The 18036-nt window shown below is 40.4% G+C and overlaps 3 protein-coding genes across 4 annotated transcripts; 2 read left to right on the top strand and 1 right to left on the bottom strand.

The window, feature by feature from the left end:
• Positions 1–267: 267 nt before the first annotated feature.
• Positions 268–2695, top strand: cwc15 (CWC15 spliceosome associated protein homolog). Of its 2 annotated transcripts, none has more exons than XM_080833566.1 (7): positions 268–339; positions 1027–1168; positions 1393–1505; positions 1589–1686; positions 1802–1909; positions 2085–2212; positions 2483–2695. In XM_080833566.1, the coding sequence occupies exons 2-7, from the start codon at positions 1038–1040 to the stop codon at positions 2610–2612; spliced, it is 708 nt and encodes a 235-aa protein (XP_080689692.1). In that variant the 5' UTR covers positions 268–339; positions 1027–1037; the 3' UTR covers positions 2613–2695. The 2 variants fall into 2 exon arrangements, with proteins under 2 accessions (XP_080689692.1, XP_080689691.1); XM_080833565.1 differs by lacking the exon at positions 268–339 and adding an exon at positions 660–728.
• A 4381-nt stretch (positions 2696–7076) lies between these two features.
• xcr1a.1 (chemokine (C motif) receptor 1a, duplicate 1) lies at positions 7077–8078 on the top strand (the record flags this gene model as incomplete). The annotated part of the gene is made up of 1 exon (XM_080832738.1): positions 7077–8078. One exon carries the CDS (start codon positions 7077–7079, stop codon positions 8076–8078), a length of 1002 nt encoding a protein of 333 aa, XP_080688864.1.
• Positions 8079–10648: 2570 nt separating this feature from the next.
• Positions 10649–13035, bottom strand: LOC308382475 (neoverrucotoxin subunit beta-like; the record flags this gene model as incomplete). Its single annotated transcript, XM_080860206.1, has 2 exons — positions 10649–12402; positions 12945–13035. The coding sequence occupies 2 exons, from the start codon at positions 13033–13035 to the stop codon at positions 10649–10651; spliced, it is 1845 nt and encodes a 614-aa protein (XP_080716332.1).
• Positions 13036–18036: the final 5001 nt, after the last annotated feature.

Below are 18036 nucleotides of genomic sequence, written 5' to 3'. Positions count from 1 at the left end.
AAGCAATTCAGTTTCTTACCCTGAGGATATTAAAGACTTAAAAACAATCAGAAACATGTGTATTTTATAACAATATTTTTTGTAACAACACAAACTATTTCAATGCTGGACTCTATTAGGACAACATTCCGGGTGAATCCGCCCCCTTCCTTTTACTCCCTTCTCATTGGATGAATAAGGATTATTACAGTCGATAGTTTGGTTGTAAAGAACTAAGTAAGTAAACATGGGCATCCCGTTTATGGGATCATATGATCAATTGCACGTAATTTCAGGGAAGATCCTTTAAGCACATCTATTCACATCTTCATACCTTGTCCGGCTTGACTTTTTTCCCAGGTAGAGATAAGAATAGGTCGGCTACTTGGTTGACTAAATTATTGATTGATCCGATTATTTTTTGATTGCTTTTTATACTCATATCACAAACACACACGGGTTTATGACTCATTTTGAGTTTGCATAGATTTAGAGCTGAATGTAATAGTGTGGTTATTGGTAGAGTTAAAGTGTGGTTGATACAGGCAGTCTTCTTTAAAATCGGTAAGAGCCAGGAATTTGAATCAGGCTACACTGGACACCTAAATCCACCGCTTGGATTTCTTCGCTCTACGTCTCAACCAATGAGTTGCGAGAATTATTAGGCGACTATTACGATCGCTTATGTAGGACCTTGAACAACATACTTTCTATGGTCGCTTGTTTGAATCTGTGTTAGTGGCTTGTAGGTAAGAATTGGAATGATTAAACACAATTCCCTTACTTTGTCTGTAATGTACGTAGAGTAAGAGTATTGGTGTATTTATATGATGTAAGTAATGAATACTTTCCGCGTCTGATATTCTTCAAAGTCGAATATTTTCACGCGACTTGTGATGAGTTAAGCTGTCCATAGCTAGCTAGCTAGCTAACATCAGTTCGTAATGCAAACCTCTATTGTGGTAACATACCAAGATAGCAAAGTGAGTTCATTTATTATGAGCCTTATCATTGATTGATCTGTTCGGTACCTTTTTCTTTGTTCAGTATACGTAAAGATGACTACCGCGGCTAGGCCAACTTTCGAACCAGCTCGAGGAGGGCGAGGCAAAGGAGAAGGCGACCTGAGTGCATTATCAAAACAGTATTCCAGCCGAGACCTACCGGGTCACACTAAAATCAAGTACAGGTGAGTCTAAAGGTTGCAGCACACTTTCTAAAGTGGTGTGATTTGTAAATTAATATCTTCATATCAGTGAATTGTCATATTGGAGAGTAACAAAAAAGCGATTGTGAAATAAAGCCGGCAAAAGCACTGGGGTGGTGCTTGGTAATGTTTTTACAGGTTATTGTATTTTATAGGTTTAAGGTATATTTTAGATTTTCCCTTTTTTCTGGTCATTGTTTCATCAGGCAACCCACCCAGGATGCTCCCGAGGAGGTGCGTGCCCGTGACTTCCGCCGTGAGCTGGAAGAGCGTGAGCGAGTTGCTGTGAGGGACAAGACTAGGGAGAGGGGACCCAGGGGTAAGTGTTTTAAAAGTATCTTTGTTTGTTTGGATGTTGTAGCAAAGTAACCAAGAAAGTTGTTACTTTTGGCCTTATTGTAGAGCACACCACATCTTCGTCATCGTCCTCTTCCTCTAAAAGGCCCCGTCTCGATCAGATCCCAGCTGCAAACTTGGACGCAGATGACCCACTCACAGATGTAAGTGTGATATTTATGTGATCTCTGAAATATGTTTCTTCTGTTATCTGCTAGAATGTTTGTATGACTTCCAATGGGTGACCTGACCCCTCCTTTTTTGCTTTCATTATTGTAGGACGATGAAAACTCTGATTCCGACTCCGACAGCGATGATGACACTGCTGCCCTGTTAGCTGAACTGGACAAAATTAAGAAGGAGAGGGCAGAAGAGCAGGAGAGAAAGGTAAGCAGTTACAATGTGCCCCCCACCAACAGTCATGTCTTTTAGACTTATCTAGATATTAATCTAGAGCCCTCTGATTAATCTAGTGAGCTTCTCTGCTCACTAATATAAATGATACAGAGGAACAAGATGGAAATCTGTAAAATGTGTAAATCTACTGTTGCCTGTGTTGTAGGAGAGGGAGCAGAAGGCAGAAGAGGAGAGGATCCGAATGGAGAACATCCTGAGCGGAAATCCACTGCTTAACCTGGCAGGGCAGCAACAGGCAGTACAGACCCAGGCGTCCTTCCAAGTGAAGAGGAGGTAATCTTATTGATACTTATTATATGGCCCCTGAGAATGTTGCAAAAATTTCAACTGATTTGAGTAGGCCGACCCTCATCTAACCTAACAGAAAGTCATTGTATCTTGAAGTCAGCAAGTAATGAGTTGCTACGCAACACCTGAAGCTTTACATTTCAATTTGCGTGTTATTTTTTAATAATGACTGCTGGACTGCCCTGAAATTCTGTAGTCATTCTCTAGGTGTGACATGTAAGAGAGGAAGTGCCTCATGGTTTCTTTCATTTTCAGGTGGGATGATGACGTGGTTTTCAAGAACTGTGCCAAAGGAGTCGATGAGGCCCGGAAAGAGAAACGTTTCGTCAATGACACCCTTCGCTCTGAGTTTCACAAAAAGTTTATGGAGAAGTATGTTAAGTAGCAGTTGTCAACGGTGAACATGTGTGTTTTACTTTCTTGTCTGTCTTTGTTCAATTTGCTCAATAAAGTTATTTGTATCTTTCACATATTATGGAAGTGCTTAGAATGTCAGGACTTTCACAGACATCAGACAGCCGTCAGAATAGTGGGAAGTACGTATGTGTGTATTTTCAAGCTTTTTTTGGTGATTGAGTTTCAACATAGTCTAATACAAATGTAATTTAGCTTGCTGCGTAAAATCTCCTGGACTGTTAACAAACCAACATCACTTTTGACCTTTGTACCAGTCAAAAGTTTGGGCAGACCTTCTCATTCAATGGTTTTTCTTTATTTAAATTATTTTCCACATGTCAGATTGATATTGAAGACATGAAAACTATGAAGGAACACATATGGAATTATTTGGTAAACTCAAAAACTAAACAAAACAGAATATTGTTTTATATTTTAGACTCTTCAAAGTAGCCACATTTTGCTTAAGTGACAGCTTTGTACACTCTTGGCATTCTTTCAATCAGCTTCACGAGGGAGTCATGGAATGGTTTTCAATTAACACACCTGTTAAGAGTCAATTTGTGGAATTTCTTGCCTTAATGTGTTTTGAGACCATCAGTTGTGTTGTGCAGAGGCAGGGTTGGTGCACAGTTCTATACTGTGAATAGGCCTATTCGACTACAGTTCTAATTCATATTATGGCAAGAACTACTCAACTAAGTAAAGAGAAACTACAGTCCATAATTACTTTAAGACAGGAAGGTCAGTCAATCTAGATGTTTTTTTAAAGAACTTTGAATGTATTCAAGTGCAGTCGCGAAAACCATCAAACGCTATGATAAAACTGGCTCTCATGAGGACCGCCCCAGGACAGGAAGACTAAGAGTTATCTCTACTGCCGAGGAAAAGTTCATTAGAGTTACCAGCCTCAGAAACCGCAAATTAGGCAGGACCTCATATTAGAGCCCACATAAATGCTTTGCAGAGTTCAAGTAGCAGACACATCTCAACATCAACTGTTCAGAGGAGAGTGCGTGAATCAGGCCTTCATGGTCGAAATGCTTTAAAGAAGCCGCTGCTGAGGAAGAACAACAAGAAGAAGAGATTGCTTGGGCCAAGAAACACAAAGAATAGAGATTAAACCAGTGGAAATCTGTACTTTGGTCTAAAGAGTCCAAATTTAAGATTATTGGTTCCACCCGCTGTGTTTGTAAGATGCAGAAAAGGTGAGCGGATGGTTTATCCATGTGTGGTTCCCACCATGAAGCATGGAAGACGAGGTGCGGGGGTGGTTTGCTGGTGACACTTGGTGATTTATTCAAAATTCATGGCATACTTAACCAGCATGGCTACCACAGCATTCTGCAGCGAAATGCCATCCCATCTGGTTTGCGCTTAGTGGGAGCAGCATTTGTATTTCAACAGGACAATGACCCCACCTGTGAACACCTCCAGGCTATATGAGGGCTATTTGACAAAGAAGGAGAGTGATGGAGTGCTGCGTCAGATGACCTGGCCTCCACAATCACCCAACCTAAACCCATTTGAGAGGGTCTGGGATGAGTTGGACAGCAAAGTGAATGCAAAGTAGCAAACAAGTGCTCAGCACCTCTGAGAAACTCCTTCAAACCTGTAGAAAAACCATTCCAGGTGACTTCCTCTTGAAGCTAATTGAAAGAATTAGTGTGTGCAAAGAGTGTGCAAAGCTGAAATCAATGCAAAAGGTGGCTTGAAGAATCTAAAATATAAAACATATTCTGGTTTGTTGAGCATTTTTTTGTTTAACACATAAATCCATAGGATATGTGTTCCTTCATAGTTTGGATGTCTAATCTGCAATAAAAAACCTTTGAATGAGGTGTGTCCAAACTTTTGACTTTATCTGAAGAGAGTAACGCATCTTCATCAATCACAAGATAAGATATCAACCATACCAAACGTAACCTAGCCTCCAGGCCTCCTTGTTGATCAGGGTTGTAACTTAGAAAAGTAGTATGTAAAACGCAATTGGATCTGTTTGAGTCTCTCAAGTGGCAAGCAATTCATCATACCTCAGCTGTTTCCACCAGCACCAGATTTACACCCACAATGCACCATGTATCAGCTATACATTTCCTGCTTTAAAATTACTTTAAGTAGCAAGGTTTTCTTTACTATTTAAAGGGGAGAGGTGATTTGCATACTTTACCAAGTTCTTTGTCTGAAAAGTACGCTGCCTGATCTAAAGCTTTATGTTTTCATACCGGACATGGGGTTACCACAATAACTGCATATTGGTGTTATGAATCTAAACGGAGTGACGTCGCCGAATCAAATCAAATTATAAATGCGTCTACGACAGTAAGACATTTCAACGTGAAGTGCAAATTAAATAATGTATCACAAACAAGGCAACAGACACAAACTTGCATCTATACTGTGTTATATTTATGAAGGTGAGTGCACAGTAAATTGGGTGTGATAGACAGTATGCAAAAGAGATTAAGGGGAAAAAACTGACAAACAGCCTCGAACCAATTACCCGTCAGCATTTTGCTAATTCAGTTCCGTATTAATGGAAGGGGGAAGAGAAAGACTATCGTAAATCAAGTGGACAGGCACCTGAAAAAGCATATTTCTAACGGGTGGAGTAAGGAAACAAAGGCGAGATAACAACTTGATAATTTCTTCAGTGTATCATTTTCGTGAAAACTAAGGTGAGATAATTATGAATAATCTTTACCATACTATTATAATGCAAAATCATAGTATTCTTTAATATATGTATGTAAGTAAGCTTAGTTTTTGCACAACTGTCAAGGAGAGAGAACAGAGAACTGCTGCCCACGAAATAACAATGCAATTAACAAAATGTGAGAGGCAGCAAATAGTGTGGGATTCTGCTGAAGTCTTGGAAATATTTTTGGTCAATCCCTGAATCAATGGATGGAAATGAAAACTATGTTCTAGATCTGGAGTGGGGTTATTTCAGTTGAACAAAATCAAGCGCAGGCTTAGGCTATAACAAATGTAAAAGCGGTCCTTTAAAAATAGACAAAGGAGATATTGAGGGCGAAAGAGAAAAGGAACTGTAATAGATATTGATTCTGGCCGTATGTGTGTGTGTGTGTGTGTGTGTGTGTGTGTGTGTGTGAGTGTGTGTGTGTGTGTGTGTGTGCATATAGCCAGCCTACAGGATATCATGTCTACAGAAGCATTGCTTTCACCAAAGAATAAACTGGAGACCTAATGATTTTCTAATTCATAATCTCATACCAATAAGATTTTTTTTCTTAAGGTTGTTGGGAGGCTGTGATTATATGGGTTATTCGACACAGAGCCAAGCATGAAAGGGTTTTGCAAAAAATAGTTTGTTGAAAGTTTTTCAGTAAACTAAAACACCTTTGTGCAGTCTGATCCCAAGGCTTACAACAGAGTTGGTTAGGCTGCCAGGAGGACAGTAAAATCACTTTGAAAAGGGATGATTGGGAGCGTATGGACGAAAAAAGGAGCTAAAAAGTTGTGTGTTTATGATGTAAGTTTATGGATACCACTCATAGCTAGCATGCTGTTTAAATTGTGATACCAATATAAATATAGAGATCTGCTTTGACTTTATTAGAAAGAACACAACACTTGATATAACAGGAGCAATGGCTCTATTTGATATAATCCACCCTTATTTTTTTCTTGGTTTTAGACAGTGGGAATTGTAATGTAATTGAGTAATGTAGATTGTAATATTATTAATAAGCTATGTCAACCCTAATGTTCTTGGGGTTGTAGATAGTGCACCCAGCTTGCATGATGTGTTGCTTCCTTCTTTTTTGAGCAGCTATACCAGTATAGTAACTAGGTTGTTACTGTTACTGCACGATTGCAGTCCGCTACACGATGGAAGTCGCGCACATCACGCATGCTCAGAGACAAATGGTTTATGGCAGAACGTCAATATGGGGTTGTCTTAACACATAATGTGGGTAAACTAAATGTAATATTGAATTATTAAAAGTGTGGAGACGGAGTAAGGGTAAAAGGCAAATCATTTGTATTATGAAGAAGTGAGAAAATATAGCAGTAAGTTAAACAAATAAAGCATTGATGTGCTTGCCAATAGAACTTTACAGGGAGAACAAAGGAGGATATCAAGTATATCTTTAACTTCTTTATTATGCAAATACGTGTAGTGACAGTAACCTTCAAGCTAACCTATATGCTAACAGATACCTTTCAGAGACTTTGTAGTCAGGTTTGGGGCAAAGCTATGGAAGCAGTAGGCCCACCGGTCCATTGTACATTATCTCATCATAATTTATTATTTTCTCATCATTATGAGATTTTGACCTCATAATTATGAAATATTACCTTGTAAGATAGTAAGTCATTATTATGAGAGGCTATGCAGTTTGTTTCTGTACATATCATTCCCATTTTGTCTGTATATAACAACTGGCTTTTCGGTCTTGTTGTAGGCCAAGCCCTTTCAGAAACAATGGCGACAAATATGCCATCAAATTACTATGATGTCGACTATCCTAACGATGACTGCAACAAGGAAGAGGTGATTTTCTTTGGTTCCATTGCCACACCGATTATCTTCTTTCTTGTGACGATCCTCAGCCTCTTCGGGAATCTATTGGTGCTTGTGATCGTGATCAAATACGAGAATCTCAAATCCATGACCAACCGCTTTATCTTTAATTTGGCTCTGTCGGATCTTATGTTCACCCTCGGTTTACCTTTCTGGGCATTCTATCATCATAGCCATGAATGGACACTTGGAGATACGACCTGTAAGGTGGTTAATTTTGTTTTTTATGTTGGATTTTACAGTAGCGTCTTGTTTTTGACGGTGATGACACTACAAAGGTACAGGGCAGTAGTGTATCCCCTGTCTGACCGTGGTGAAAATCGTACACATTTCGCGTTTGCTTTGACACTCCTTGTATGGGCACTCAGCGTGGTAGCAGCCATGCCTGCAACATTGCACAACAAAGTTCAAATCCACAACAACGCGTCTCACTGCCAGTATGATGACATAAATTGGAGTAAGGCAGCAACATATCAACAAAATGCATTTTTCTTTATTGCATTTGGAATTATGTGTTTTTGTTACTCCAGGATACTCCAGACTGTCATAAAGTCCCCATCAAGTAAGAAAATAAGGACGGTGAAGCTTATTTTTGTCATTGTGGTTGTGTTTTTGGTAGGATGGGCGCCATACAACATTGTTATATTCCTAAAGTCTTTGGCTGACCTGTATCCTTTTAATGACTGTAATGTGAGCATCAGAGTGGATTATGCCTACTACGTGTGTCGGCTAATAGCCTTCTCGCACTGTTGCCTTAATCCCGTTTTCTACGCCTTCGTTGGAGTGAAGTTTCGAAAGCATCTGAAAGTGATTATCCATAAGATCTCGCCACCACCTCAGGCAAGTTTGGAGTCTCAGCGCACAAGGATGGTAGCTTTGCCATCGCAGGGGTCTATGTACTGATTGCTGTGCCATGCCCTGCCCACATTCATTCACCCACACCAGACTTTGATGATTTACAAAGGATTTACTGGAGCTGGTATTTTCTACAGTGTAACTATTAATAAACTGTTAAATGCCTATGAGTATGCCTACAGTGAATGATACTACTATAGTCATTTGAGGTACACATTTGCTGTTGAAAGACCAAGTCTCATTTGCATAATGAAAATAGGATTTCCAGTGAACTAGACCCACGTACCAGCCGCCATTGTGGTTTGTGGGGAAAGATGTTTTTCTTAATTTTTCTTCAAGAAGAATCAGATCTGATCTGGAAAATGAAACTCAACTAAAAAAAGTTTGCTAAACACCTGAATATTTCCATCATATATAAAATGAAAAAGGGCAGCATGCTCCCACTCTTTGTAGATGACTGTATCAGCCCACACAAAGACAAAAGAAACAAAACATTCTAAACTGGAATCTGAAAAATGTAAACATAATCAGAATAATAACAGATGGTTAATTTGTGACCTACTAAGAGCTAACCTGCAATCTAAAAGTGACAGTGATGTATAACACTGTTTTTATGTATTTTCTTTTCTCATCTCTCATCGTTTATTTCAACTGAGAAGTAAAACAATGACTAGATTTTGTGAAACTGTGAACCATTTTATAATACAAGATAAATGACCAAGTTCATACAGGAAATGGGAGAGACGCCCCTAATTAGTGACAACACAACCTATCCAATCACCTTCGCTCTCATACGCCCGCGCTAGTTTAAATCCTCCGGTCTCCAGGCTCACTCAGTCCTGAGTATGACGCCGCTTATTTGCTCCCTCCTCCTCCCCAGCTCCACCTGTCTAGATCTGCTTATAGTTAAAGGGGGTTTTCGTTAAATCCTGCTTGTATTTATTGTGGCAGTAATTTACAGTGTAAATTGTGTTTAAGCAGCAGTTGCAATGTGCAGCTTTATCTTGTGCAGCAGTTGCAATGTGCAACTTATCTTGCTGCAGCAGTTGCAATGTGCAACTTTATCTTGCAGCAGCAGCTTGAGCAGATCTAGGGCGCCATGACCAAACATACTACCTTGTACTTACATTAATAAAATCTTTTACTTACTCTGAGAGTTTCCTGTCTGAACTGTCAATATCATATGATAAGTCTGTTTAAGCCTATAGTTGCACATCCTATCTCTCATTATGCTTTCTTAAAATTCTAGCAGGAAGAGGAAGTGTTGTCTGTTTAAACTATCAAATATTAAACTATGGGATGAGTTGATAGTGATGTATCTCATGGGTAATACTGAGCAACATATCCAAATAAATCCTGAATGTTAACGGATGGTTTTTGTCTGTGAAACTCTGTTTCTTCTCAGTTTAACACATCAAGTAGATTATATGCAACATGACTGTGTCATGTTGAAATTCTGCTGCCCTGTATGCTGCTGTAACATGGAATCATATCACAACACCTCTGTTACGTTGTATAATAATATCATATATCATTGTCAGTACATCTTATATTTCCTAATTAAATTGTCTATACATTATATGTTTAGGAATTGACATCCACATGTGAAAAGTACACACCAGAATATTTTTATTGTTTTGAATATCTGAATACTCATGTAAAGGTTAAAAAGCAGCAGTGGTCAAAGGTATCATTTGTGTATTACAACAATTACCGTCAGAGGCAGAAGTTAAGAAGGGAACTGAAATGTAGAGCAGAACTGTGCGAGTGTAAAAAGCCTCTACAGTAAATGTATAAAAAGTCTAGCGAGAATTTTCACTTGGCCATATATGAAATCTAAACATGATTAGTTTACCATTCATGTCCACATTCTAGAAATGCACCCCACACAGATCAAAGGTCAAATAAATACATATTTATTTGATCAAATAAGAGAACAAGCAAACAAAGCAAAACAACCTAATGACAGAAGGAAACCATACAAAAAGGCAGTTAATACACCCTGGTGGACAAATAGAGAAGTTCCTCATTTGTAGCTCGTAAAACATTGCAACCCTATTCACAGTGACGGGCACTTAAACCCGGCAATTCAGATATTCATTTAAGTTTATTTTAAAATCTCTCTGAGTTGCAAAAAATGAGTTGACTACTTTCTGCAAATGATTAAGTAAATGGTCTTCAGGGTAACAATTCAACACAAATTCAACATTGTAATTGCATGTAAATTGCTTTGGATTTAACTATGTGCTAAATGTAACCACAAAATATGAATACTGACTCTAGTATGTGAGTGTTTTTCTGAATGAATTGGAAGCGACTGGCAATGGCTCTTTTTCTCTATCCCCCTCATCTTCTCATCAGCATCCCTTTTTAAATCAGACCTGCTCATTCTCACCTGATTCTCTCTCTGACTTTAGCACAGTTTCTCCATCCTATACCAGTCCATACTACATGATTCTATCAGTCTGTGCTCTGAACTGATTTACACATGTTATGTTGTCAATAATAATAATAATAATAATAAAAACAACAACAATAATAATACATACATTAGTATTATTATTGTTGTTATTATTATTATTATTATTATTATTATTTGATTAAAAGTTGTAATAGAACTAATGAAAATACCCTTTTGTTTGGAACTGGGTCACTTTACTGGCAAGACCCACCAGAACATCAGTGACAGCCCTGTACCTGAACAAGTACACCCTGCGTTGGTTCAGGTCTGAGAATGTCCATGTGTTGGGCATGCCCTGGGTCTCCATGCTAGTCCACTTGATGTGCTGTTGTGGACCTGGCGGTTCGTCGGGATTCCCTTCCCTCTCCGCAAGCTCCAGTCGGTAGCGCACCGCCCCGGCCGGTGGCTTGGGAAGCTGGAGGGTGACGGTGCTGCGCTGCAGATCCGTCACCTCGGCAGGCTCAGGGGCATCCAGGCTCAGTGGGAGTATGCGGACACCCCTGTGGAAGAGGTGGATGTCGGCCCCAGGCCGTGAGGCATCGGCTAGGGCGCAGGTGATAGAGCGCACCCCTTCTCCACGGTTGGCCTCCATTAGCTCTGTGAAGATGCGGAGCTGTTCGCGCATCACCTTGGAGATGTTGTTGCAGCAGAACCACGGCTTTTGTTGTTGCAGCAGAACCCCGGGCCCGTCCACTGCTGTGGACCCTGTGACGGGCTCATGGTGGTGGTTCAGGTAGACCCTGAGCTGCTCCAGGTAAGGCTCGTGGAGGTCCACCGAGGTGAAGGAGAAGGAGATGACCGTCTCCTTCTGTGGATCCAGACAGAACTCCTCCAGCTGCTGGGCCGAGCACACAGTGGTCATGCTGCTGAGGCTGCGCACATACAGCCCCAGCACCTTGGCCTCCGAGGATTTATCGTTTAGCCAGTTCTGCATCCGTTGCCTGCTAAACGGTGACGCCAGGTGGGCCTGTAGGGCCTCATCCAGGGCGCTCTCCTCCCGCTCCCCTCCACGCACGGCCCGCAGCAGCTCGGCCAGCTTGCGGCGGAACGAAACCGTGTATTGGTGCAGCAGCTCCTGGACTTTTGTAAGCCGTTCCTGAACGTTGCCTAGCTGGCTCAGGAGTGGGTCCTGCAGCAGGTCCGCACACTGCTTCAGTGCAGTGCCCAGGCCCTCCACGGCTGACTCCACTTCCGAGATGCTCATGCTGCGGATCATGTGCTCCAGGCGGGCGGCGCGGGGCTCCAGGGTGGCCAGCGGCAGCAGCCAGACGCGGATGGGAATGGCCATCTCGCCTTTCTCCCCCAGCATGGTGGGCAGCTCCTTGTACACCTGCACGGCCTCCTCGAAGTTGGTGGGCATCTTCTTGAGCTGGTAGTCGCCGTAGAAGGTGCAGGTGAAGGTCTTCAGTTCTTCCTTTTCATTGGCAGTGAACTTGGCAGCCCCGTCCCAGTCAGCCGACAGCTGGGGCATCTTCTGCAGCACCCCCTGCAGCTTGGCGTCCATCTTTCGCTTGGCCTCAGTCGATCGTGTCTGCTTATCGAACACGAAGAAGGCCTGGGCGCCATAGAGTACTGCCACCACCACGTGTGTGGCAGACTTCTGCTCGAAGACCTGCGGGTACTTTACCTGGCCCAGGTGTGTCATGGTGAGCTGCTCGAAGCGTACAGTCTGGCCATACTGCAAGGTGATGCGACTCTGCAGCAGGGAGCTCGTCTGGTCCTTCAGGTACTGGGCCGAACCCGACACCTCCACCAGGCCGCCCAGAACACTGGCCTTCAGAGAGGAGCTGATATCCAGCTGCTTGGTCTTCTCGCTGATGCTGTCCAAAGTGCTGATGTTGAAGGAGGTGTTTGGTTTGATGTGAGTGTCCAGGTCTGTCTTCAGGGCAACTGAGTCCCACAGAGTGACCCCTAGTATATTGATTTAGGGAAGGAATAACAAGTAATGAAGACCTTATTGAAAATGCTTTAGTACGTCATAATAAAAGCTTTGAAGTATATTGTATTGTTATAAGTACTATTTACCTATCTGTGTCTCTTAACAAGTGTTTCTAACCTCCCCTCCCCCCTTTTTCTTTCCTACTGTGAGGCGCGTTGTGTTACCTTCGTGTATGAAATGCGCCGTACAAATAAAGTTTGATTTGATTTGATTGCACCTGCTCAGCATTCCTGAGACAAAACATTACTGTTTACCAAGTGATTTGCACAGGCCTTATGCAAGCTTTCACAAAACACACCATTCAGAGATAAATATAATATAGAGTAGCCTACATTTTCTTCTGCATGTCAACTGTGATTCTAATTCTGTTCTCTCAACCCTGGTGTCAAGAGGATATTCAACTGTTTCTATGACATTCAGGTTTAACCATAGTTGCCTCTCTTAATTTTAGCAGCATCATGCTGCTCTGCAGAGATAAGAGATTCTACATGCAAGCTCAAAGGCGCTTACTCACCGGGGATGTAAGAGTCATTCCGGCAGTCGTAAAGCATCCCAGCGTACAGGGGCCGGCCCAGAGCTGCCATCTCAATCCACTGTTGGTCCATCTGTTAAACCAGAAGGCTTTTTAAAAGGGTGTTTATGAAAAAGATCTCGGACACATAGACCAAATCAGGTCTGGCTCTGAACTTTGTGATGCCAGTGCAGTTTCAGTGGCTGGAGGAGACAGGGATCTAAAGGTGAATAGTTGGTATGGTTCTCTTATGGTCTACACTGGCAAAAACTTTGGAATAGTATCTAAACTTTCCCCGTTTCATCTACAGTTCACATTTGACAGAAAATAAAATAATGATTGAAATGTAATCAGATTTATCAAAGGTTGTCATATTATCATCCAGTCAGCATATTTATTCAATCATAATAAATTAAACTTAGTTAAAATAGAGAGCTATGACAGCACTTATATAACCATGTCATTGTCAAGGAACAATGAAAGGTAAATATTTATTCAAATTTCATTGATTATATATTTTTCTAGTGCTTCTAAATGCATCCAAATGCAGGGAACAGTTTAAAAGAAATACACACAATTTTTTTGTTCATCATTATATATAACATATTTTTGTTGTTGACCAATCTAGGTAAGTTGTGTCTTGTCTACACTGTCTGGCTCTTTGACGTTTGTAAATTAAAGTACTGCACCTTCTTTTGATTATTCTTGCTCCAAGATAGTCACCTCGTTTTAGCAGGTTGTCCCTTTAGGAGTGGAAATACGCAGTCAACACAGTGTGTACCAGATGAAGACCAACAAAGTCTAAAAAAACATTTCCTCTAAATATATACTCACAGAAAGTTACTAGAAAGTCACAGTGAGACAGCAAATGTATTTCCTAGTGTTAAGCTCCCTTTACTATTTGCGCAACTGCAGAAAACATTCTTGTATATGCTTGCACTGTTCAAAGCTACTCTGAGTAAAGGGAATTCACAAAGCTTCTGGTTTTTCAGTCTGATTACTAGTGCTAATGTAGATTCTCTGAAGAAACAAAATATCTCTGAGACTCTCATGGTCTCTGTAATCAGGAAATAAATACATCAAAAAATAATTTAAAATAGATGCATTAACCATTCATGAACCTTTCCAAGAACAGGACATACCTCTCTCACTGCTTCTTCCGCTTTTGTGGACAGTGGGGTCTGGTCACCACCAGAGGGCAATACTGCTGAAAACAAATGTTTTGTTTCTCTCAGTAATTGGGTAAGTTCACAATTAAGAATGGCAAAGATATTTAAGCCTGCCATGAAGATGTTCAGCAAGTTTATGTATCCTGCTAATAAAAACAGGCTTTGCATTCTCCTACCAGAACTAACTTAACCCACCAGAAATATGTTGCTGTAATAACACAAAGCTTTTTATTCAGTTTTAGTTCTTGAAAGTGGAACCAACCCTTAAAAGGAATCGTTTGCCTACCTGCATGATGTGGACATGACTTTCAATGTTTTATGAGACTGTAAGTTCCAACAAATGTGTCATGTACACCAAAGATCCTCATATAATCATGGCCTGTCTGTTCAATTTAAAAATTCACAAATTACCAGCAAAGGCTTTGCAACGGTGCAATAATGTCTGTGTTTCTGTCAGAAAACACAGTCTGTCACAGAGGAATCAAATGATACAAAAAGTGATCAGAAAAGACTACTGTATTATAATGCAGACAAGATGCAATGTGGTCACAGAATACAAAATCATGTTGTGCATCAAAGGCACACTCCTTGATTTTAGTCCATAACAGTCATAACAATCGAATTGTCTTAAGGATGAACCTCAACAGTTAAGTCTCCGTATACGGTTGTCAACTTACATCTTTGCTGGCTTTACACTGGGATATCTAACCCCTTACTCATGTTGGGTCAGCTGCTTGACCAAGAGGAGTCATCTTCCGTAACATATCATGCACAATGAGAAGTTAGGTTTGTTGAATGTTAAATACAGTCTGAGTACACAACACCCTTACTTTATCATTATGGAAGACTGAATGTGACTGAGTGTTAATAAAACATCAGATGGTGCTTTTCTATGAGGGAGGGAGAGAGAGATCTATTGATGCTTTATCTGGCAGAGTTACTGTGCTTGTTACTAGCCTACCAGGCGGGGAAAAGGTCTGTAAACACTTGTGTCAAATACTATCAATGACGTAAAATTAAACAGCAAAAAGTATTGTCCACGACCTCAATCACAATCAAATACTAAACTTACCAAAGTAAGTTTTACTACCACAGCCTTCAACTACTGGGCCTCGTTTCCCGAACGCGCACTTAGCCTAAAAAGCACTTGAAATCGCTCGTAAGAGGATTCCTACGTTGCAGACGGGTTTCCCAACGCCACACTTAGCTTAAGTGTATCTTTCGTTGAGAAGAATTCTACTTGTGGTCAGGACCAGTAGTAACTTCACACTTAGCGATTTAATCCACAAGGGGCGTCGTTCGACCGTCGTTCGGAAGAAAGGGGAATTAAAAAAAAAAAACATGGCTACTTGAAGCGAGGAATATTTTACATTAATAAAGCTATCTACACAACTTTTTATATGTTTATAATGACTCGGTTTGATCTGAAATGTGCTACGCGACCAATGCAGAGTATGTCGGTCTTAACTGAAGCTTTCAAACAGTAGTTTTATGGCACAATTAGCGCTTATGCCACCACTCCATTGGCTTATATGGTAGCTTTATAGCTATATGGTTGTATACATATATATTTGCAACTATGTTCTTCATTGAAACTTTTTTTTAAATCGCTAGTTTCATAGCTCATACAGTCACGCATGACGTACGCTTCAACCCCCTCGACACCTTATCCAGGGGTGTCGTTCGGCCTATTGTAGAAGAAATCCAAACGATGTTTCTGTGTATAGCACATCATGAGAATGTCATTGTTTCACCTGCCTATTCCCATCAAAATAGAAATAAAGAATATTGAGTATTTGAAAATAAAGATTAGGCTATACAAAACTAGTGCAGTGCCCGTAGGAATTATGCATTCTGTAGTGTTAGCAGACGTAGGGCTGTTGGGTAGTGTAATGGCAAGACATATTTGCACTCCACATAGGGACAGGTTACACTGAAGTATTATTGTGATGCATGTTTCCTTTTCATTAAGGAATGTGTTAATGGTAGCCTTTTAGGAGAGTTACCAACAAATAAAGTTTGAGATTATGTAGTGGATGCAGTTGAATATACTGTAGATGTCAACGTTGCTGTCTAAACTATAAACTAAATGTCATAAAGAAAGACATTATTTAAAATGAAGTTATGGTTGAAATAGGATCACTTCTTTATTGTAAGGGTAAGTGTAGGGTAAGAATGGTCATGCAGTTGGACTCAAATGTAGGTTAATTTTATTAAATGTATGTAGCCTACTGTACTGTATGACTTCGATGATGCTAGCTTTGACAGCCCACTCTCAGACAGATCGTAATAAATGTCCTTACAATGGGAACACAGTTTAAATAGGCTACTTTGCTGGAGATGGCGTTACTATCCCCGCCCCGAATTCAGTGCACAATGCACGTTCGATGCACGCATAGGCTAGCTAATTTCACAGCAATTAACGTAAACAGGTTAACCTGACGTAAACAGCTCCTAAGAGCTACTTAAGAACTCGTGCACGTTGCGCTCGTGCACCTGACTTTAAGTTGATGGTTGGGAAACGCACGTACATAGAAAGTGTTACTTAGTGTACGATGTCGCGAAAATCCACGTAGGCCGTTAAGATACGTCGTTATCGGGAAACGAGACCCTGGGCCCAGTTTCCCGAACGCGCACTTAGCCTAAAAAGCACTTGAAATCGCTCGTAAGAGGATTCCTACGTTCCAGACGGGTTTCCTAACGCCACACTTAGCTTAAGTGTATCTTTCGTTGAGAGGAATTCTACGTGTGGTCAGGACCAGTAGTAACTTCACACTTAGCGATTTAATCCACCAGGGGCGTCGTTCGACCATCGTTCGGAAGAAAGGGGAATTAAAAAAAAAAAAACATGGCTACTTGAAGCGAGGAATATTTTACATTAATAAAGCTATCTACACAACTTTTTATATGTTTATAATGACTCGGTTTGATCGGAAATGTGCTACGCGACCAATGCAGAGTATGCAGGTCTTTACTGAAGCTTTCAAACAGTAGTTTGATGGCACATTTAGCGCTTATGCCACCACTCCATTGGCTTATATGGTAGCTTTATAGCTAGGTGGTTGTTTCGTGCCCTACACAGTTGTATACATATATATTTGCACGATGTATATTTTGCAACGATGTTTCTGTGTATAGCACATCATGAGAATGTCATTGTTTCACCTGCCTATTCCCATCAAAATAGAAAAAAAGAATATTGAGTATTTGAAAATAAAGATTAGGCTATACAAAACTAGTGCAGTGCCCATAGGAATTATGCATTCTGTAGTGTAAGCAGACGTAGAGCTGTTGGGTAGTGTAATGGCAAGACATATTTGCACTCCACATAGGTACAGGTTACACTGAAGTATTATTGTGATGCATGTTTCCTTTTCATTAAGAAATGTGTTAATGGTAGCCTTTTTGAATTTGTTACCAACAAATAAAGTTTGAGACTATGTAGTGGATGCAGTTGAATATTTTACATTAATAAAGCTATCTACACAACTTTTTATATGTTTATAATGACTCGGTTTGATCGGAAATGTGCTACGCGACCAATGCAGAGTATGCAGGTCTTTACTGAAGCTTTCAAACAGTAGTTTGATGGCACATTTAGCGCTTATGCCACCACTCCATTGGCTTATATGGTAGCTTTATAGCTAGGTGGTTGTTTCGTGCCCTACACAGTTGTATACATACAGCCACGGAAAAAATTAAGAGACCACTTCAAAATTATCAGTTTCTCTGGTTTTACTATTTATTTGTATGTGTTAAAGTAAAATGTACATTTTTGTTTTATTCTATAACCTATTGGCAACATTCCTACCAAATTTCAAATAAAAATATTGTCATTTAGATCATTTATTTGCAGAAAAATGACAATTGGTCAAAATAGCAAAAAAGATGCAGTGTCTTCAGATCTCGAATAATGCCAAGAAAAC

The sequence above is a fragment of the Sprattus sprattus genome (genome assembly GCF_963457725.1).
Source record: "Sprattus sprattus genome assembly, chromosome: 2".
In the NCBI taxonomy this organism is placed as follows: domain Eukaryota; kingdom Metazoa; phylum Chordata; class Actinopteri; order Clupeiformes; family Clupeidae; genus Sprattus; species Sprattus sprattus.
The sequence above is the reverse complement of the archived record's forward strand: the minus strand, read 5'-3'. Positions and strand labels throughout refer to the sequence as shown.